Source organism: Pteropus alecto, unplaced genomic scaffold (genome assembly GCF_000325575.1).
Source record: "Pteropus alecto unplaced genomic scaffold, ASM32557v1 scaffold208, whole genome shotgun sequence".
Taxonomy (NCBI): domain Eukaryota; kingdom Metazoa; phylum Chordata; class Mammalia; order Chiroptera; family Pteropodidae; genus Pteropus; species Pteropus alecto.
In genome coordinates, this window is record NW_006441066.1 from 162,873 (window position 1) to 187,117 (window position 24,245).

At 36.5% G+C, this 24,245-nt stretch overlaps 1 protein-coding gene across 1 annotated transcript in view; it reads right to left on the reverse strand.

Annotated features, from left to right (window-relative positions):
* The window catches only part of LOC102892117 (glutamate receptor 3), a 362,305-nt gene that overhangs the window by 113,938 nt on the left and 224,122 nt on the right, over positions 1-24,245 (reverse strand). The window contains 1 exon segment of the mRNA XM_025051351.1: positions 14,549-14,602. Coding sequence (XP_024907119.1) covers positions 14,549-14,602 — 54 coding nt within the window.

Here is a 24,245-nt window from a genome sequence, read left to right on the forward strand (position 1 = left end):
ATGTGGTATTTGTCTTCCTCTGACTTATTTCACTTAGCATAATATCCTCTAGTTTAATCCTTGTTGTTGTAAATGGCAAGATTTCATTTTTTTTTATTGCTGAGTAATAGCCCATTGTATATATGTACATCTTTTTTATCCATTTGTCTGTTGGTGAACACTTTGGTTGTTTCCATATCTTGGCTATTGTAAATAACACTGCAGTGAACATAGGAGTGCATATATCTTTTAGAATTAGTGTTTTGGATTTCCTTGAGTAAATACCCAGAAGTGGAATTGCTGGGCCATATGGTAGTTCTATTTTTAATTTTTTGAGGGATCTCCATACTGTTTTCCATAGTGGCTGCACTAATTTGCAATCCTACCAACAGCGCATGAGGGTTCCCTTTTCTCCACATCCTCATCAACACTTGTTTGTTAATTTATTGATAATAGCCATTCTGACAGGTGTGAGGTAATATATCATTGTTGGAAATGCAAATTGAAACCAAATGAGCTGTCACCTCACACCTGTCTTAAATGCACCGCTCAATGAATTTTGACAAATGTGTACCCCTTTATTATTCAAATCCTTATTTTCTAACATTTTCTTTTTTTGCATTATAAGTTTTTTCTTGAAGTATAACAATCATGTAGAAAAGTGTACCTATCTTTAAGTATATAACTTGATGAATTTTCAGAAACTGAACACATGAATGTAACTAATATTTAGAAGCCCCCCTCTTGTGTCTCTCCAGTCACTATCCATATCCCTGCTTATTAAAACATTTATATTTCTTTAACATTGGCAACAAGGTAGTCTTAGAAAACATTTTAGTGAACAGCTTTTTCAGTTATTATATTCTCCTTCCTTTTCCTTTTATAAGTGGGATATGAATCAGCGGAGACTGGCCAAAGAGCCAATTAGTTTGCATCACCGAGAATAATTCCTATTTTTAGAAAATTACAAAGTATTTAAAAAATTGACATACATTAACTTGTTAGGATCAGTTTTCTCCCCAAAGCCTCCTTTATGAAAGAATCGTAAGACTGTGTTTTCTCCCATTTGCTCCCCCTGCACTGTAATCTGCAGAGAGGCTTGCTTGTGTACAAAGCCTAGCAGAGGCTCCAGTGGGGGCTTAAGCCTAACTATTACCCAATTCCCCATTTCTACCATCTAAACATACATACAAATAAGGAGCTGAGGACAAAACTTTAACAAAGGGCTTTAATTAATTTATTGCATTAAACCGTATTTATCAGTTAACAAGTATTACATAAGAACATTGACTAACTCTCCACCTCCATGCTGGCAGGGGTAGAGTGGGCTCTCTCATGCTCTCCCATGTCTTCAAAGCCTAGGCTGGAAAAGTAGAGCTCCCTTCCTTGAAATAAAGGAGTTGAGAATGCTTCTGCCACCATCCTGGTCCCCAAGGTCAATGGCCACAGTATGTACTAGAAAGTAGTATCTATTGTGTCCCTCACACTTCAATAAGCATCATACTCCTGTTTACCTAATTCTCAGAGCATGTTAAAATGGCAATGGAGAATTAATAAAAGGGAGGGAGAGAGAAAATATCTGAGAAATCTCACATCTTTCTTAAGGCATGAGAGCCATATGGTTACTCACCATACTACTCCTTTCCAGAAGGATTTTCTCTCATTGCCCTTTTCTGGGCAGAGATACTATAAGGAGGGGTCCAACTCAAATTTACCTCACCAGTCTCCTCCACTTACTCCTAGGAGGCTTCACTCTGCCATATAGGCCCCACATATTTCCACTTGGGTGTCTTCCTCTCCAATAAACATTGTAATTTGGAAATATCTTCATAAGCATACTCTGTACTCACCTCTCTACCACTCATCCACCATACCACTGAGGACCTAGAAGTTTCTCAATCAACCCATGTTTTATGACAAACACACCTGGGAATGAGTTCTAGCATACCTCAGACTGGATTCAGCCTGCCTGTCCTCGTGGGATGAAGTGCATACATAGCAGCACAAATCAAGCCAAATGAAGGTCACCTCAAACTGCTCTTCTAGCAAGTAAGACCTACAAAACACTAGCTCTTACGGACTTCCCTGAAAGCTTATCTGTCCATGTTGGCAGAAAGTAAGAACACAGCTGCATGGAAAAAATGGACAGAGCAGCAGAAGTATGGTAGAAAAAGAAAGGAGGTAATAGGTATTTAGAAGATGAAAGGAGAGATCTTGTTGCCAAAGGGCAAGAGTTGACTGGCTTATGCTGCTATTTTGCCTTGTAGCCCATTTGTATACATTTTGCTTGTTTGTAACATAATTATATTCTGTGGCTCGAATGTTGCCCTGGAGCCCAGCATTTAGATGTAGCAACCAGCAGCCCTCAAGATTGAGATAATCAAGTCTGGATTCTCCTCAAACCCTCTGAAAAACACTAATGCAGCAGAGCTGACCGGGATATATCAAGTACGTAAAAGAGGAAATGAGAAAAGCAGTGAATGGTAAACATGGGTATTTAAGAAAAGCCGTTCTGGCTTACAGGCTGAAGTTGGTTGACTCTTGATCATCCTATTTTTGATACTTTTTCAAAAAACATTTTTATTTTTGTATCAAATATTGCTAAATCCCACAGTTCAGCTGTCCACTGACATTCTCCAAGATTGTACAAATTAAAATTGCTAGATTTCTTTTTTTGAATTGACAACATATCAACCTCAAATTTGGATAAAAATGACAAATATCTTTAAACTCTCTATAAAAACACTAAGATAAAAGAAACGATCACCAAACAGATAAAACAGGTAAACAAATAAAAGGGTAAAGAACAGTAGAAAGAAGGAAGTTAAAAGAGAGTTGATGGCTGTGGAATAAAAATTGCCTGGCTCTTAGTCTCCCTTCCACTTCTGTTCTATTGTTTTAAAATATGTTGTTTTCTTTCACATATTGCTAGATATTATTGTAGGTGTGGACAAGCATAGTACATGACATTTTGAAAACTGAGGCCTAACTCTCCCCAAAGCCTCAGTAAGGGCACTAATTCAGCAGAGCTGATCACCAAACCTTCAATATGTAAGTGATGATATGAGAAATTGTTGCGGGGGCGGGGTGTAGATAAAGACGAGTGGTAGACAGGGTTGTATTAGGATAGAGGTTCTGGCTCTCTTTCTCCTCTTATTCTTTTATTTTAAATCATTATTCTTGCTCATAACCTCTTGCTAGATCTCCTTTTTGAGCTTTTCATCCACAGACCTTGAGTTTGGAAAATTGAGGACAAATTTCCTAAACTCTCTGTTATAACATGAACTGAACAGATCTGCCACCATAGATCCAGTAAGTAATAGGGAAAAGAACAAGGGAAGAGAGTGGTTGCATGGGGGTTTAGATGCTGGTTGTTCTAGGTCTACTTTTTTCTTTTTTTCTTTTATTGATCTTTACTTGAAGTTTGCCACCCAAAGCCTGTACTTTTGGGAATTTTGATCCCCTGTCCTACCTAAACCTTGTAAAAAATTCTTGTAACAGGATTGGCCATCCAGCACTGATCTCTAACGGAAGAAGGTTAAGGAATGTATAAATGGATGTTATATGAACATCCTAGCTAAATGATTAGTTTCCTACCTCCTGGCCATTTTCCCCCTCACATTGTGATCTACAAGCAGAACTTCCCAGTCTAGTTTTTTGTTTGTTTGTTTGTTTGAGAACTGAAGTATCTGGCCTATCTGAAGCCTTTATAAAATTGTTCATACAGATTTTACCACCCAAAGCCATTAGGTAAAAGTGGAAGATGAAAAGGGCTAGGGTAAGATGTTGAGACAGATACTTTAGGAGAGAGCTTCTGGCTAAAGAGAGAGGTCTCTTGCCTCCTAGTCCCCCATTTCAATCCTTCCCATGATCACCAGCACTTTGGAAGGGTCACCCACAATCTTCTATCTGGGGAATTTAGAGTTCCTAGTTGCCTAAAACTTCCATAAAAATCTAATGAAGTAGAATTAGGCTTTCAATACCCAAACCCAAAAGAGATGTGGTTGCAGGTGCAGGAAGTGATAGAAGAAGACATGCATCCTGTCTGTCTGCCTGCCAGCTGTTGTATTATTTTCCACTGGCAGCTACATTAGACTCCACCCCTGAAGCTGCCTCATACTAATCAGTCTTTATCATGTGACCTTTTCCAGAAAATTCCATCCTTACTTTTCTCTGACAGAAACACCCATGGGTGGGACACAGTTACCTCACTGATGGTCTCTGACCACTCTCATGAGGCCTCTTTTTCTTAGGTATATTCTAACTACTCCCACTTAGGCTTCTTTCTGGCTCACAAACCAAGACTTCTCCCTTATCCTCTATCCTCTCATGCTGCTGTGAGTAGAAATAGTATAGTGATCAGACAGCAGTACATGTGATTAGAGATGGATTTTTAAAATTATTTTCAGAAAATTCTTGTTTTTAGAAATAGTGTAAGTTTAATTACTTGATTTAACTGTGCGATTGGACAGTTTATAAGTTTTTACTTTTTAACTCATGCCCTTGGCTCAGAACTAAATTAACAATTGTTTTAAAGTTCTTTAAATCTTTTTTAGTTTGTTCTGACTTTTGTTTCAGGGTTTAAGTGCCTGACCCAAGCATTTCTTCCAATGGCAACTGCTCAGAAAAGGGCAACAAACCCATATACTTTTATTTAATACATGTATTTTAACATGTCTGACTCCAAAAGAAAATTTTATATTATGAATTCTACTTCCTCATCAAGCTTCATTTGCTTTAAAAATTATATATTTTAAAATGATATATTTTTACCAAAGATGAAATGTATTCCATAAAATTTCTTTGATATTTTTTTGTGATTCATTTTATTTAAGCAGGTTGCCATTTTATAGCAACTGCTCTACTTCATCGCTGAATCATAGTAGTTCATTATTTACTTGAAAACTGGTTTCTTCTGGCATGCCCTATCTAACCAAAGATATTAGAATGTCTTCTTTTTTTGCCTTTTTTCCATTTTTAATTTTGAGTGTGGGGGTAGGTAGTCATGATTTCTCATATAGCTGGGATCTGAGAATCTACTTTTTCAAGAGGACACCATTTATCATACATAGTACATCAGTCAATGAGTTTGTTACATTTTCATGTTTTAGAGTCTGTAAAGCAAATTAATTCTTCATTTTTTTAAATTTTTAACTTGAATTCACTTTGGACGAGACACCAGTGAGACTCTAGATCCCCTTTTCTAACTGCCTGCTGACAAATTAACTTCCATATTCTTAAAAAGAACATACCCCAAAACAAACTTATTATATTCTCTCAAATATCTTCTTCTTCCTGCATCCTTTCTTTAAATTAATGTCACTTTAAGCCTACCATGTTACTGGGTGCAGGGCTCAAGCACCTGTAATTTTATAAACTCATCAGGTGACTTTGAGGCACAAGTGGGTTTGAGAACCACTGCCCTAGATTATTGTGCTAGCTTCCTAGTTGGTGCTCTGAATTCTAATTCTTTACTTCTCCAGTTTATTCTTAATGTAATAAATTTACCTTCATAAAATACAGGTTAGTGCATAATACTCTTTTCTGCAAATCATTGTAAGGATTCCTTACTTTCTACATACATATTAACAGCCAAAAATCTTTACTTGACCTTCAGAGATTTCCATTATCTGTTATCTTCTGCTTCCCTGGCCTCATCTATACATTTTATTCAACAGATCTCATGCTCTAACCACATCAGGCCCTTTTTAACCTTGGTTCCTTTGTCTAGAAAGAGTCTCCACTTAATCATTTACAGCTCTAGCTGTCTCTACTGAAACTTCATTTTTCCAGAATCATTTCATTTAGTAAAATCATGACTAAAAATATTGATATCAAATTCGTCTCTGTAATCTCTATCAGGTAGTAAGAGGGCCAATTTGTGCCCTTCTTTCGTGCCCCAATTATTACATAAGCTCTTGCACATTGTTGACTGCTTATGAGCTTTTGCCCTCTTTTATTATTGCATGCTTTGCAATGCCTTCTGTGTAATAAGTATGTGTGTATGCCATAACATCATTGCTAAATAACTCCAAGGTTCCAAATCCCTTGCCGTACTATGTAGGATATCTGTTGAGTCCATTTTATTTTTTTCATAGGAATTTTAATAATTAGAAGTGATGATTAGATACTCAATGATTTTTATGTGCTTAGACTAGACTTACCAAATTTTACTGCTGCTTACATTTCACCAACTCAGTTTGGTTACAGTGTTTTTTGTTTTGTTTTTGGCTAACTGCCTCTGTGCAACAATGGCAATACTTGTTGGAAATATGGATATAATTTCCAGAAATTATTCTTTTGAGAGGGAAACTACTCATTTGGATTTGTAAGTTCTGCTATATTTCATCAATTGTATCACCTCTTAATCATATCCCATCTGTTTGAACCAATGCACTATTGCCTACATCTGAATGCAGCCGTGTAGAACCAATCATGACCTCTGTGTTTAAGAAATTCATACAGGGTTTTGAAAGCTACCTTTGATTAACTCTCCAAGGCCATCTTTTACACAGACATTGGTTACACAACTGGCATCTAAACACAGATTGTCCCTGATCTGAGAATAGCCACACAACCCAGTCTTCCAACGATTCAGATGACGTTAGTATTATCCTGCCTCCCTTGATTTATACATACTACAATTCGATTTCTTTCTAGCAGAGTGGATAATTGAGAGTTGGAAATAAATATATTCAATGTTTGCTTTTAGTTCACTTATTTTTAATATATCATGTGGAGATTTCCTTCATATAATACTATTCTTAGGGTATGGTGTGTACAGAGAGGAAAACAGAGACAAGATAAGTTGGGTGGCTTTCAATGAGTTGATGGTAGATTATGGGTGAGTAATGGGAGAGATGGCTTGCCTCTAGGAAAGATAAAAGCATTAGAATGGGGGTTGGAAGGCTGTCATGGACAAGTATCTATCTCAGTTTGGGTGAAGGCTGGCTCTGCCTTTAGTGCCATTTGAATTGTTCATTTGGGTGATGCTTTGAGAGAGAAATGAATAGTAATTGTGGTAACTCAAGTTATCAGGTTGCTAATGAGAGACACAAGTCTTTTTCTAGAAGCAGCTCCATCCTCCTGGGAAAGTGTAATATGTAGGGTTGAAGATTGCACCATATATATTAGCACTTGATTCCAGGTTGCTTGTATTGTTCACTCACTGTTTTATTCTCTAATCCAATCAACAAATATACTTTGAAACTGCCTAAGTGTGGTCTCTTGGTAAAATGGTGAGCCATATCAAACTTGGTTCCTGAGCTTACAGAACTTAAATCTAGTGGGAGTTGTTTGTATGAATATATAAATAATTATAAGTTGACATAAGTGCGATAATTGTAAGTGACATAGTAGGAAAATTAGCTTCTGATCTCTTTTTTATATTAACAGCTATATTGAAATATAATTTAAATACTATAAGATCCATCCATTGACACTGGTTTTTAAAAACAAAAATGAAATCATGTCTCTTCCCTGGTTGAAATTCTTTATTGCTTTTCTTTTGCTGTTGGAAAAAGCTAAAATTCCTTAACCAGACTAACTAAAGCTTTATATAATCAGAATATTGTCACTCACTCTTCTCTAGCCAAAACTGCCTTCTGATAATTTAGAGACGGTGTCAAGATCTTTTCTGCCTCAGGACCTTGACACATGCTATTTTCATATAAATAGGTATTACCATTCAGATCACTGTTTCAATGTCGCCTTTTCTGAAAGCCCTCTCTGGCCATGCCGAGCAGAGTTTTGACTCCCCACACTCTGCCTTTCCTTCATTCCCCGTCCCAGCACCTGTTCTATCACCATGCTAATTATCATAAACTATACAAGTTTGGTCCATCCAATACGAATATAAGGTTCTTAAAGACAGTAACTTCTGTCTTCTTTGCAGTGAAGTTGACGAGGTATTAAGCACACAAGTGGTACAGAAAAATCATAACTTATTCTGAAGACCTTTAGAGCAGTATTATCCAATGTGTATGTGGACTGCTGCTGGTCTGCTGTTATTTACTAGTCTGAGGTGATATAAGGAAAGAAATTGAATTTATAAACCTTTATAGCAATTTGACAGGGTAATATTATGGCTGTTGAATCTAATACTAAAAATAGGCTTATATTTTTTATATCTTGTTTTGTTTATTTCATGTTTTTTAGTAATTTGTTTTTCTTATACTTTCATTGATTGGTCTGTGAAGATTTGAGGGGAAAAAACTGGCCCTTCTTTATAGGCAGTTTGATAAGTACTGTTTTAGAGAATATGTTCTGGCGGTCTGGCGGAAAAACAATTCTTTCAACTCATCTTGTTAGAATATTGAGTATGAATTGAACTTTCCATGTTAATTTCAGGCAGGTGAGAGAGATAAGAGAGGGGGAGAGGGAGGGCAGGAAAGGTGGGGGAGAGTGAGAGGGAGAAAGGGAGGGGAGAGGAAGAGAAAGAGAGAAAGAGATGGTTGACTATAACAAAGGTATTTTTGGACAAGAAGAATGAGTTTCAAAATTTGCTACTTTAAACTGACAAATATCTATAGTTTTCTAAATGCATGGTAGGAAGTTGGACCCCAGCCCAGGCTCTGCTCCTCAAATCGGAGAAGAAAGTGAATCCACCAGAGAGGCTGTGTACCCAAGGGTGGTGACTGGGCTCCTGGCATTTGGGACCAGTGGGAGTACTTCCCTTCAAGCTCACTTCCTTTGCCTGTAAGGTCAGGCTCCAGCCCAGTGAGCTGTGTGTTTATACGCCATCTGCTGAGGTGTCAATGATTACAACACATAGCTTTGAGCATTTAAATTTTTTTACTTAGAACATTAAAATGGAAAAAAACAAAGAAAGAGAAAGAGTAGAGAACAAAACAGGAAGACCTGGAAGGAGAAGGTTGCAGAAGGGAACAGTAGTTATTGACAAGCAATACAGGGTGATCCAATCTCGTTCAAACTAAAAAATGGGCGTATGTTTTCTCTCTAAACAAAGTGGGCCCTTCTCTGTTTCAGGTACATCCCAAGATTTGATAAACTGCAGAGTTCACCTCTTCAATCTTAAGTTACTCCTGGCTGCCTCTTTTGGGTTCTAGTTTATGAATAATGTTTTTATTTTAGTAAAAATTTGAAAAACTTAGATGTAATCTAGTAACCCCCATCATTATTTCCTGGCATACTAATAATATGAATGAGGCAGACGGAGAGAGAAAGAGAGAAGAGAGAGCAAGAGAAACAAGGAGGATGAGAGAGAGCAGGGTGAAAGAGAGAGAGAGAGAGAGAGAGAGAGAGAGAGAGAGAGAGAAGAAGAGAAAGAGAGGAGTGTGAAGATAGAGGGGGTGGAGGGAGAAAGAGAATGAATGAATACATGAGTGAATGTGGCAGGAGAGAAATGAATAATGGAGATATAATTGGCACCTGTTAAGATACATTTCATGATGGCCCTCTGGACAAGTTTCAAATCCAGATTCACAAAGCTGTCCTTGTTTTTTAAGCCTTTTTCTCTCTAATCACTTCACTCTCATAAATTTATAGTTTATACTTCATTCATATACATTTATGTCTTTGCAAATGTTCTTATGTGATTTTTGTGAGGCTGGCCTTCTGTCTCATTGAGATGCTTCAGTGGGTAACATGGGAAGAGCAAGGTGCTCTATTAAGAGTTTGATCAACCTGAAATGTAAACCTAGCTTGGCAATGGATTAGCTTTGAGACTTTGGGCAAGTCATGTATCTGTTCTGAGCCAATTTCCTGATCTCTAATGAAATTGGAGAGATGAGTGGATAAGAATTCTCTCCTCATAGGAGTTCTGAGACAAACAAGAAGTCTAAAGAAAATAGCTAGCACAGCAGGGAGAAGTCTAAAACACTTTCTTCTCACCTCTCCTAGCACAAAGGCCTGCTTGATTTTCTGCTCTTGTGACTCTCTACCACTGGCAGCTGATGTTACCTTACTTGCAGGGTCAATAACTTTCCCCAATTCTGGGATCAGTCTCGATCTAGGCAGGGAAACTGTTGGGTGTTCTAAGGTAGAAGTTAACTGGTGTAGCACTGAATAAGTCCTACTATGGCTCACATTCTCTCCTGGGTACCTTAAATGCTTATAGTTTTTTTGGTATAATTTTTGAGGTTGGGTACCAAATACCTGTTGTTGGACTATCTCAACCCAGATCCAGTTCATTTTGTATCAACTTCTAGACTACTTTGATTGCTCCTTTAGGTTCTCAGCTCTGTCACAACTTAGTTTACAGATACTCATACCTCTTTTGGCTTTTACCCACCTGGGGTGATTTCAAGTCTGTCTTATGACTTTATGTCCCCAAGGATAACAGGGCTCTGGTTTTGCTCTCCCACTTATGTCCTCAATGTTCACCCAGTTGCAGTGAATATATTCTCACTCCTGGCCTTCCATGGTCCAAACTGACCCTCTACGAAGACAAAATGTAGAGCTGGAAGTGCTCTTGGAGTGTTTTCCAAATTTAAGTCATTAATGTACCATCTTTAGAGTTCTTTTTTTTTTTTTTTTAATTTTGCCATAGGTGATCATCTGAACTACCATTCAACTAATATTTTTCTTTACATCGACTAAGTTTTTTAGCCCAAATATCTACTTTAGCCTCATTCTGAGGAATGGTATCTGTAAAATCACAGATTTGATGGGGTAGTTATCTTTTCCAATACACAGTTAATATAAATTCAAAACTAATCAGTTTAAGAAGAAGTTTTTCTATGTACTACTTATCTCATGTACAAATAGCATGCTTTGTGAAATAGAAATCTGGTCTAACTCTCCATTTTACATATTAAGAAATAACTTCAGAGAGGTTTGGTTTATCACAAGGCTAGTTAGATGAATTCTTGGAATTTAAACCTGTCTCCTAGTTCCTGATCTAGTACTTTTTTTTTCATTATTTCTAGGGTTACTATAGGGTTTTATATGCTATTATTCACATATATTTAAAAAATAGGTCACAATATATAACATGCCTGGGAACACAGTGTAAAGGATCCTGACCCAGGACCTTACCATGAAAGAAAGAGGTTGCTTGACTGATAAATTGTATAAATAATGGTTACCTCTGGTACTTGAGTAGAGAAATATTACCATTGTAGAGAGAGTCCTGAAGGAGGAAACAACAATTAATTATGGAACAACACCTAAGAAGAAATGATATCACCATCTAGTACAAAATTTATAAGAGACTCACTTGCTCTATTTGGATGTCCACTTCCAGCCTGACCAAATCACATCTTTGGCCCGTGCTCCTGTTGGGATCTTTTGTTTCTTCCAAGGACTTCAACAATTTAAAATTTTATGCAGCTTGTTGTTTACTTTGAAACTTACATCTGGACATCTGAAAGGCCTTTGCTGAAGCATTCACGGACTATTGAAGTGTTCTCACATTACAATTGTTGTCAGGGAAGGTCCATGTAAAAGCATATAAAAGTCTTTGCCAGATAGAGCTCAGTAGCAAAGGGGACACTTGGGGCTCTGGTGCAGGTGATTCCAGAGAGCTTAGGTAAGCAGTGTGACTGTTTTTGATTTCACATTTGTAGAAGGAGGCAGTGGTTCTATGTTGTTATTACTCCAAGACATAGGTTAACTTCTTTAGTTTTCATCTAGCTGGCTCATCTTGAAAGGAATCATCTTCTTAGCTCCACTTACCCTTTTTTTGACCATCTAAATGACTTCTATATAGTTTTGGCTTGCTGTGTGTGGATGTGTGTGTCTTTGATGGAGAGGTTTGGGTTCCTTCAATCTGCTTTAAAAAAAATCTAGAAACCATGGTAGGGATAATATATCTCATTATTTTTATCAGAGATTAACAACAGGTATTATCTCTATTGCCCATATGCAATGTGATATAAAGTACAGGGACTTATGGAAACACATGGCTGTGTTCCAATAAAAGGGAAGTTACTAGAGAAAGAGAAGTGGTGGCAAGTCAAAGTATGGCGAATAAGTTCATATTTTCATTACCCAGACTGACATAACACTATACATTACATTCTTTTTCAAGGAATAGACTTTGCTTGCTCTTGTAGTAGGCAACCTCCAAAACTTTTATAATTCTGAGTTCCATGTTAGTTCTGTGTCAGTTCACCATTCTTTCTCCAAACTTCTCCTAGTGATTCTCTCTTGTAGTTTTATCACTCCTCGGGCTTATCTTTCTGTCATGTCTGTGTCTCAAAGTTGAAACCAGTGCTCACCTGAAGAGTTATTAGTAGGATTGGGGAGGCCCAGTTGGAATTCTAGAATGGGAAAGGTCTTTATAGATCATCTGGTCATCCTAGGCCAACTGAGACAGCCATTGGTGTGCATGGCTCAGATCTCCCTTTAAGATAGAATCTCCCTCCAGCAGTTGAGTTAGCTGATAGACTCCAACCTCAGGTTCCTTCAGGGTCTGCCTCAGCTTTCAAGTTGGAGGTGTGTGCTTCCTAGGCAGCTGCCAGCCAATGGCTGAGTAGTGTGTGTGTGTGTGGGGTGAGTACAGTGGGTTTCCATTTTGGGGCAGTGTAGGGTTCCTCTACGTGCAGCCTTTGCATTGGAGTTCCCAGGTATGCTGGGCAGGAGTTTCTCTGAGCTATACCACAGTCTGAAGTTCTTATTAAACTTTCTTCTTTTCCACCTGCTTCACTGATCTAAGACCTGTATTGTGCTCTGAAGCTCTCACTGCCTACTTGTTTCCCTCTCCCTTTTATTTTTCACAGGTATTATTCCCAATAAATGTCTTGCACTTCTAATTATATCTTACCATCTGTTTCCTAAGGACCCAACCGATGCATCAATAACCCCTACTTCCATCTGTGTTTTATAGCAAGGAAACTGAAATCCATAGAAGTGAAGTGAATTACCCAAGGTGCCATAGCTAGCTAGTAGCAAAGTCAGTATGACAATTCGAACTTTCTGACCCTCAGTTCAATGTTTCCTTTTCCAAACTTCAGTGTCCACATACCACCATGACCATGTATACAAAACAAACAAACAAAAAAACCGGATTTAGCTATATCTGTGTATCTGTCATGCTATTATTTATTTGACACATTTTATATATTAAAATTATTTGTTGTTAAATTTCTACTTTAATCTTGTATGAAGTAATATCCATAAAATTTGGATTTTGACATGCTAGTTCTGCATTTTTCTAATACATATTAAATGAATACATTACCATTATAACAAAAAAGTTTATGTGTGTACTAAAAGTTGTATCATGTGCTGTTAGTGATGGGTGAATCCTAAGACTTATAAGGTAGGGGAAAAGGAAAAGGGAGAGGAAGGAAGGGATAGAAAGAGAGAGGGAGGGTGGAAGGAAGGAAGGAAACTGAAATACTTATTGGTGAGGAACAAATGGTAAAAACCCATCAAAACCCATCAATAACTGCCTCAGGTGACATGCCAAGCTTGTTCTAAGCTCCAGTGAGTCAACAAACATCCTTTATTTATTGGTTGCTGAAAAAAATTGAATGTATTTAGATGTAAATTAAGAATAAAGATTTCTCCTCCTAAAAGATTTGATTCATTTATCTCCCAAATGGACTGTAGTGCTACATTTTGAGAAATTTATTGGAAAAGATACATACTATATTTCAAAGCAGTAGCTCTAATCTCCATCTTAGAAAGTGTTTTAGTGTACATACTTCCTAAGAAAAAGGTTTAAGAAACATTTCCTTTCTAATTAAAAAAATATTCACTATTAAAACAAAATAAGATTTTTTTCTTTTATTTAAGAAATCTAAGAATATAATTACAACAATCTTTCATCTTTGTTGCTATTTTGGTTTAAGACCTCTGTAATGATTATGATTCTATTGGGCTAATGAAACAAACTTGGGGTTAGAACTTATGTAATAATTTAATAGGTTCTTGGTATCACAGTGATAATTTAACATTCTTCTTTTATTCCATAAAAGAGATACCTTTGCCAAACAGATGTTACTGATTTAGAAACCATTTTGTTAATTCCTAAAACAATTGGCCTTTTAGGAAAAGAAGAGCTGTAAAATAACCTAAATGAAATACTAGTCTCTAAAATGTCAAAAATTTTAAAGTCATGGGAAATTTGAAGGTAAAGATTCAAGTTGTGTTTTATTATAAGTAGTAAGGTGGTTATATACTGTGTCAGAGTCATTTAATGGCCCATGTTTGAACCTATTTCTGAAATCTAGTTTGAAAATATTTAGTAGTGGTCTGCTTCAGGAAAGACAAATCCAGTACTGATGTGCATATACACTTGGATTAATTGGGAAAAGAGTCAGTTTCCTGTGCCCCCTGTCCCTTGTTTTACATTTTCGACCGAGGTAAAATGGTTTATATTTCAAATCCAAATCGAATCTAAGAATAATCAGTGAAAATCACATCAAATTATTATTTTTTAAACGAGAAGAGAATATAATAAGCTTCACAGTTAAAACAGATACATCTTAATTAAAAATAAGGCCATTACATTCAAGTTTTGGTGTTTACTGACTCATTTCTCCAAGCATCTAGAGGACAAATTAGGTACTTCATGTATTTTGTTCTTGGACAATTATAGATGACACAAACTTAAATAGACTATATTGCCTTGGGAAACTTAAACACTGCTTGTTCTTACCAGGTTAGCGAGCATGTAGTGATAACCTCTCGAGTGTTTCCCTAGGATCACAACCTGCAGAAATAAGAAATAAGAAATAAGAAATATTGCTAATCAAGAAAGATATTTTCAATTGCATAATCAATGGGATGGCTGGAACAAATTACTTTTAAATGATCAACAAAGTGTTAAGTTTTATACAGTAAAATCATAGTTAATTGGGCCAGCTTTCTTTTTTGTTGCATTTTAATTTCAGACAGAGGATACAGGAAGAATTGCTAATATCTAAGTTAAAAATGTCAACAAAAAGAGGGAAAAAATCTCTAAATTTCCAGGTCAGTAGCATCATCGTTACTTAAAATAGATGGCAAAAGCAATGAAGCTTATGCCCCGCCCATCAACTAGATTTCTGTACTTAGCTGTTGAGGTGGCCGATGGGGTGAACTTTGCATACAAATTAGAAAATAGAACGTGCAATACTTTTTTTGTTATTGTTATCTGGAATGTCTAGGGAATAAAACAGTCAAGGAATAGGGTTAATGGGATTTTCAGGTTAATTGAGGTTGCTTTTGCTTATTGAAAACTTTTCTAAAATTCTTGCCTTCCTTTTATCTGACTTAATTTGAAAGACTTGTGACCATCTGTACATCTTTTAGTGCTAAATGTGATGCCTTAGGGCTGTGGGGAAGGGGATTTTTCTCTAGGGGGCATTTGGCAATGCCTGGAGACTGTTTTGGTTGTAGTATCTAGGAGCAGTGACTAGCATCTAGTGGGTAAAAACAAGGGATGCTTCTAAACATTCTACAATGCATAAGACAGCTCCCCCTCTCCCTCACAACAAAGAATTATCCAGCAAAAAAATGTCAGTAGGGCCGGGGTTGAGAAACCCTGCTTTAAGGCCATCATTCGTATCATAATTTTCATAAATAAAACTGTATTAACAATAGCCTTATAGTTTACAAAGTGCATTTTTATTATTTCAAAATATGTAAGTGGATTATTTTCCAACCAAATGTATTGATTGGTAGTTAGAAGTTTTTGACTTGACATAAGCTTATTTCTACACAGTTAAGTAGAGCAAAAATTCTGGTTGATTGAGGATTTTATAAAATGTTATTTTATTGAGCACTGACTATGTACAAAGTACTATGCTGAATACATGCAGTGGAAACGAGGTGGGTGGGTAACATAGAGGTTAAAGACACAACCAGAGACGGAACCAGGTTTTGTAAAGGCCTGAAGCGAATATCACTTTAGAATTCCTCTTTAAGAAAAATAATACAAAATTATGAATACAACATTTCAATAAGGCCTTAGAAAGAACCTGTGCAAGTAAGAGGCCATTAAGCTTAAGCTTCACAATAAGTTACATTCTGGACACAGCTATCGAAAGGTTTAAAAACAACTTGTGAAGACAATAAAATTGCACATATACTAAACCATTGTTATATATAAAAAGCCATTATAATAACAATAAAAACAATTGCCCTTAATTGATGCCTAATATATACCAGGCACTAGGTACTTTATATCTATTAGTCCCTAGAATAATTGAATAGATTAAGTATCACTAGTTTCATTTTACAGATAAATAATCTCAGCTAAAGAGAGTTTAAATAATTTGCTCAAGGCTACACAGCTAGGAATTGGTAAAGCTGGAATTAGCTGGGTCTATCTGCCTCTAGAATCCATTTTCCTGGCAGTACATTACATGGTTTCTTTATATGTGCTAAATGTCAAATACCAATGATTGCTCTAGGTTCTGGGAAAAGAAGAAGTATCTAAATCCTGCTGGGATAGATAGGGGAGGCTTCCTGGAGAGGATGAGATTTGCTTGAGCTGGCCCAGAGGAGTGGAGCCACATATTCAAATATCATGCTTATCATGCTGGCATCAGAAGCCCTCAAGTCAGTTCAAATATTGAGGGCACATGCGTGCATAAGCGTGCACAAGTGAAAGAAAAAACACGAGTGAGAGTGCTGTTTTTGATTAATTTAAAAAATGAGCCACATTTATGACTGATTTTTTTATGGAGGAAATGAAAAGTTAATGAATGTCTTGAGGGGATGATTTTTCATGCTTCCATGACACAAAATGAGCTGGTAGCTATCTGCTGGGATGTATTCTGCAGTGTCCACTTGTGAGAAACATCCTTACTGGTGATATTGTTAACTATTGATGGCAAGTTGGGACTATACATTTGTTGAATTCTTAATTCACTGACAACTCTCAACATAATAAAATCAGAGGGTTTTGAGTTCTCCCAGAAAATGAGCAAGATTCCTAAAGACATCTGGCAGAGTCTAGAGAGAAATACAGAAACAGTCCAAAGGGAAACAGAATAAGTCTTTCTCACCAGAGGCAGGGCATAGTGTCCTTTTGAGCACAAGAAAGGTGAAAGGAAGCCATGGAAACCATTGTTATGAGAAGAGCCCTGGATGAGAACCTAGAGCCTAACCATGTCATATACTTACTATTTGACTGTGGGCAAATCACTCAACTTTCTCCAGCCTCCATTTCCTTATCTGCAATCTGGGACAATGAGCATGGTCCTTCCTATCTCAGCAGTGTTGTCAAAGTCAAACTGAATAACATCCAGGAAAATGTTTGGGATGCGCATTGTGTAATTATGTGATGTTAAATAACTGTGGGAAGGGTTCATTCACTAAGACACTGTTTTTTGTTTGTTTGTTTGTTTGTTTTTGTTTTTAGGTTCAGAAAAACTTGAAGCTATTGGAATATTGCTTTAGTCCATGCCCAGATGATGTGTTCTGGACAAACTCACTTATTTGAATGTAGCTCTCTCACAATATAACCCTTTCAAAACTTAGCTTAAACTGGAAGAGATGGGAAAGTTATCTAAACACAGAAACCTTTAGATATCACAAAGCAGCTGCCTCAAAGGCCATAATTATTTCCTTATCCTTACTTTCAGTGCCTTCCTAACTCTTATTTAACATACAGTTATTACCAATCTTGTTTTTTCGGTTCACAGTAAGTGAAAAGTTGCAAATTAAAAGGAGTATGTATGGAGGATGGGGATGATGTCAGAAAGAGGTACGCTATCAACAGAGGAAGTGACAGACCGATTTAAAGGAGGAGAGGACTTTTTAAAAAGCAGACATCATTGTACTACTGCACAGTATAATCAGGGATGTTCTCTGTGAATGCCTGAGTCATCAGGGTATAACTTATTGCATCCAATAATTTCTGATGAAAAACCCGAGGATACGTATAATACATTTTAGGGAAGGTTTCTATCAGAATGCTCAGTCTCAATATTTAAAAAAGTACACTTTAATTATCTTGAGATTTTACCTTACTCAGGGCAGCAATGATCCTAATGATGTGAGCTAAATGAGGCCTCACTGCTAAAGTGTCATGTTTTGCTCTTGGACTTGCCCATTTTTGAATTTTTGTGTAGGGTTTGTGGGAGTAAGGGTGGGATAGGTGGGTTGTGCATAATACAGTGCACAAAAGAACTAGTTAATGGGTTCTTGAGTTAGTCCTAAATCTTTATTCTTTCTATCTATTATAGATGAACAAGACATAACCTTCAGTTATTTAATGACTCTGGTAACCATGAGACTATTCAACTTTGCTTTTACAGTAATTATAATAGCTCTTTCTGAATTAGTTTCAGAACTTCAAGTATAAAAGCTGTTTAACAGTCTATTGTGAAATTTAAGAAGGAAATACCAAGTTCTCAACTCCAGGCATTATATTCACTGTGCCTTTGTAAGATCTGTTGGAGATGGTTGATGACTTGATGCCGTGGCAGATATGATAAATGTAATAAGGGGAAATGTGTGAAATGTAGATAAAATTTATTGTTTTAAGAAAATTTACTTTTATCCTCACAAATAAGATCTGAAAGAAAAATAACTCACTGAGTTGTGCATATAGCAGAACATTAAATTACTTGTTAAAGAAGTCAGTGAATCATAGTCTACCCATTTTGGGGAGAATTCCCATTATTGAATCTCTCATCTACTTATATCTGGAATTGGGGCAGAGTATCACTGAATAGTTAAAAAGAATTCAAAAAATTTTCAGTTTGTTTTCAATGTAAGAGGCCATTTTTTTCCAATTTAATATAGACCTTTTCATAATTAAAAAAATTTGAAGTTAAATTGCTCTACAAGGCTTGAGAGAGGCCTATAGATCCTTTAGAGGCAAAAGCATCTGTTTTTCTATGCTCACATTAAAAATACACATACATACATACATACATACATACATACATACATACATACATACACGTGTGTGGAAAAGCATCTATGTATTTTCCCCCTTTGATCCATCTAGTATGCAGTTTAGGTTATTTGCGGACTGAAGTATCTCTAGGTTTGGATTTTCTACATCAGTGCTAAAAAAAATCTATGTATAAAGATTGATCTTGCTTTATGTACAGAACATGTCTTGCCATTCGCCTTAATCTGTTTCTTTTTTATTTAGGGACCTGAGAATGTTTGCTGGGCTGGGGAGAAAAATGGGAGAGGTTTTAGGTTTTCATTCACCAGATTTACCTAATGTATAGCTATTTTCTCTTTAAGAAAAAATTGTTAGACTATGTTCCTTGTGTTCAAAGAAAAGACATTTTTAAAGCCCCTCTCTACCTTTCCTGCTTTCTCAGTTAAAAAAAGGCACTGTTGTCCTATGGCAAACTATCTAATTTCAGCTGTGTTGAGAGTTAAATGGTGGTATGCTACAGAAATCAGCCTAAGAATATGCCATACTTCCCAGAATAAACCTATCAGGTATGATTAAAGTTGTTCATTTTATTAAATGAAAATCTGAAGTACTGAATTGCTTTGGTCTAAGTGAGCATACATCAGAAATCAATTCTGTTAGAATTATTTTCTAATAATTTCAACTTGCACACACAAGCTCTCCTATAACTGAATGACAGTGTTCATATTGCAGACATCTAGCTTGAATAAATGTGCTGAATTAGTGAGGCAGAGAAGAGCCAATCATCCATACTGAAGTCAGCTGAATGGTAGTGGGGTTGGGGACAGTACAGATGAAAAAAGAATGGTGGAAACTTTTCATAAAGAAAGAAAATGAGAATATAACTGAGAAATCTCATCAGTGCTTATGTTGTCTACAGGGGAAGCTTATTAGTAGAGAGAAGGCAATTAAATAAGGTATTAAATAAAATGTTAGGATGTGAAAATTAGAGGACAAGAATTTCACCAAAGATCATATCTTTGAGATGTTTCACTTCCCAGAATTTTATATTACATTCACTATGGCTGAATGGAATATGTGGAGATTTGATGTTAAATAGAGAGGAGATAAAGAGAACGTACAAATAAGAGGCAAGAAAAGGCCAAAAGTAAGTTTGGCCATTTATTGGGGCAACAGATTATTCTTGCTCCTAGGGATAAGGGACCGTTTCGATGCATGGTGACCTTGGTTGAAACATCTCATTATATTAACCCTAAAACAGAATTTCTCAAATTTCATTCCTTCACAAACTTCCTTAATGATTTGTGTCCTAGCCGCATATCACAATACTATTATTTACTTAATATTTATCTTTATAGCTACATCTTTACTTAAATTTAGCCACATCCAAAGCAATAATATCCATGAAACTACATTCAGGAAATAAATACAACTGCATGAAAATAAAATATGTTCAATCAGATGCCACTGAAAATCCTCTGGTGTACCATCAGGGGTGGTGGGAAATATTTCCTTAAAGCAGACATGTCTTTAAGGAATAGAATGCAGATCATGTCTCCCTGTCTTGATAAAATAAGGTTAATTTGACTTATGGTTCAAATCTTAAGAATATTCCCATCTACTTTCAAAGGTTCAAGAGTCTCGTAAGGGAGCAAAATGATGGGTGGATTTTGGGAGGTAGCAAATAATGGCTGGGACTGGGTACAAATGATAAATCTGAAAACTTACAAAAACATTTTCTAAGGCAATTTACATGTACTTCTCCATCCAGGAAGCCCAGCATCTTTGATCAGCTAGAGTCCTTGGTCATAGGGCCAATAATAAATACTTAAAACACCACCTTTCCACCAGTTAACTTCCTGTAAGATGATGAATTTCCAAATACTGTACCTTTTCTTGGAGTACGTCATCTAGAAGACCTTTCACAGTACCCTATTTATATTTAAAAATATTCTAGATGTTTCTTCAGGGAGGTGAGGTAGGGGTGATTTTAACTAGTATTCAGCCTAGAATAATACAGCATAAAGGACATTAGTTTCTCTTCAACATAAACATATGCATAACCTTTTAATATTTCTGCATTTTGTATTGGCTATCCTACCAGATTACTGATAATTTATTTTAAACAATACATTTTAAATAACAGTATTCTTCATGCATCCTTTTATGAAATTTACTGTCAACTATTTTATGTTCATAGTTTAGCAATTTTTAATATTTACAACTTTATCTTAAATATAAAATTGTAACATTTTTCTTTGTAGATTTTGCAAAATCATTTGGGCCCAAAGCACTATAATCATGAATTTCTGACTAAGACCTACTGGAAAGACTATGTAGGTGGTGAGTAGAAGGTTTAGGAATGCCAGTAGACTCATTACTTGGATTAAAAAAATGTCAATGTCTGACATATGACTGAGTAGTCACTCAAATATATGTTGTTTCCAGCTACAACCAGTTGGAGATAGGTGGGATTATGCAGGACTTCCTTCATTAGCCCAGGAGTCACACCTTTCCACCTTTAGATATTGGGATCAACAAATCTAGCATCACAGCTAAAATAACACATTATAGTGTTTAAACTTGTAAGAGTCTAAAACTCTTTATAGATAAGATCTGTATCATCCTTAAATCTTGGAACAAATAAGTATTTATTAAGGTAATGTACTAGAGAGAGCCATGAACCTTGAAGTCAGATGGTTCTGGTTTCAAATCCTACCATGCACTAATTAGCTCCATCACTGTGTACAAAAGTGAATCATGGATGGTTGGGTAGACTATTAGAGACCCAGGTTCAGCCCAGAATGATGGAGCCTCCAAGTTGGGAGGGGCGAGGAAGAAACATGTGGTTGTAGAGATGTGGAGAATGAAATGTTCTTAGAAGTCCCTGATTATGCCTCTGCGAATGCATTTTCTTTTTGTGCCATGTTTTTATCTTTTGATATCCTAATATGTGAGATTTTTCTGTCTGCTAAAGGAAGTGAGTGAACATATCTATGTTTTCAGATAAAAGTAAATATCTCTCAGAAACCCAGTGTGATTTTTGGATCTGCGATTTTCAGGATAGTTGCTTACTTGTCAGGTTTCTCCTTCTTCTAGGAGCCATGTCATTTAAGTGTATCTCAGTGTGCAAATGGATGACAAATAATTAAGGCTTAGTTCATTGGAGGCAAAACACAGAATTCTCCTAATTCACAAATGTTTAATGTTTGGTTTGATTTGTTCTTTAACTCTTGTTATTTGAATCTGGCATTATCTTCTGCACTCTGATAGCTCATTCACCTTTGTGATCATACTGACACAATAACAGTCCAACATTCTAGGCAGAATCACAAACTTTCAGCCAAAAATAGGGGGCTCCTGAAAGCTGATTATTAAATATTTAGGAATTTTGTAAGCCAGTTATTGAACCATTGGTAGCTTGAAATCAGCCGTGGCGGGACTATTTACACTACAGAAATCAGCCAATACTACAAGCCAGGGCTCCCCAGCACATACCTCAAGAGCCAGTTTACCTGCATACCACTGACTCAGAAGGAATATGAATTGAAGTCCCTAGAAGATTGAAGGGTTGCCTCTCTTAACCACATTTCATTCTCTTTCAGTGACCATTTGTTGAGTGTCTGCTCCTGGGGCCAGACACTGGAGAGACAGAGGTCACCAAAACCTGCCCTAGCCCAGAGGATCTCAACACTAGAGTAGGAAAGATGGCCAATTTAACAGAAAATTATAAGCCAGTGAAAGAAATGTGAGAACAGAAATATATATACATGGTACACCTGAAGAGAAAACGATTAACACATAACCTGCTAGTAGGTACTTTGTCTCTAGTTAAAGACCTAAAGAATTTTTTTCCTGTGTTGTTTGTAAGTGGAAACCTGACAAACAGATAACTTAAAGAGAATGCTATTTTAAAAACAAAGAGAAATGCATTTCAGAGAACTATTTCTCTTGATTTCAAGAGAGCCTTGCTGTTTCACAGTGCTTACACACTAGATGAAAGATTTTTATTATGGACCAACTCTAGGCATTTGTTGAGATAGTAGCCAGGAATGGATCTATAAGAAATTGTGACTTAAATGATTGGTAGGAAAAGCTAAGTTAGAAGGGATATACGTGGTTATGTAGTAAATATAAGGGGATCTGTTAAGGGCAATGCATCCTAGTTTTGCCAATAACAAGCTGTATAACCTTAGGCAAGTTACTTGACCTCTCAGTTTTCCATCTGTAAAACAGGAAACAATACACTAATCCCCTGTTATACACAGTTTCGCTTTCTGTGGTTTTAGTTTTCCGTGGTCAACTGTAGTCCAAAAATATTAATGTAAAATTCTAGAAATAAACAAAAAAATTTAAATCGCATGCTGTTCTGAGTAGTGTGAAGAAATTTCACACTGTCCTGCTCCATCCCACCCAGGATATGAATCATCCCTTTGTCCAGCAGATCCACTTGGTATACGCCCCCTGCCTATTAGTCATTTAGTAGCTGTCTTGGTTATCAGATCCACTGTCATAGTCTTGGCAGTGTTTGTGTTCATATAACTCTTATTTTACTTCATCATGGCCTCAAATCACAAGAGTAGTCATGCTGGCAATTAGAATATGATGAAGAGAAGCTGTAAAGTGCTTCCTCTAAGTGAAAAGATATGAATGTGTATGAAAAAACAGTATATATAGGATTCAGTACTATTTGTGATTTCAGTACTATCTGTGATTCAGTACTATCTGTGATTTAGAACATATCCCCCATGGGTAAAGTGTATGTGTGGGGGCTACTGTAATTGCGAGGCAGTTGAATAGGGTGGTCAAGATTGCAGAATAGACTACCTAGGTTAGAGTCCCTTCTTTGCTCTTTAATAGCTGTGTAACATTGGGCAATTAACTTAAACTCTTTTTCAATATCCTCATCTGTAAAATGAGTCTATTATTTCATTGAATTGCAGTGAGGAATAAATGTAATAATGTATCTATAGTTCTTAACACAGTACCTGATGATTATATTACTTATGATTTCTCTTCCCTTTGAAATGTCCCCTCCCTCTATCCTTCCCTGTGGAAATCACCTCTATCCTTCAAGGCTCAGTTTATATGCAGCCTCCTCTATGAAGGCTTTCATGATTTCATGTCCCTCATTCTCAAAATTTAAAGAAGTGGTTTCCTGCTGCTATGGAGTGAGGGATATGGAGATACATCAGAGCTTAGTGGGGTATTAGGGCCACTGATTAGGATAGCACTGCCTTGAGGTACAGTTGGAATTTGCACTTGGAATTCTGACATTTGGATTGAGGGTGAAAAGGGATAAGAATCTAGGGATAAACCAACAAGAAAGTAACTCATACTACCACCCTGACTGCCCCCTCTTCTCCTGCCTCCAACATTGATCAGAACCATGAATTCAAACCACACAGAAACTATGGTTGGGAAGAAGATGTGTGTAGGGAAAAGGGTTCTGCCGAGACAAAGGAGCGGGTCATAATCTAATTGATTATGCATAGTCCTCACAGTATTTGTATCATAAGGGAGA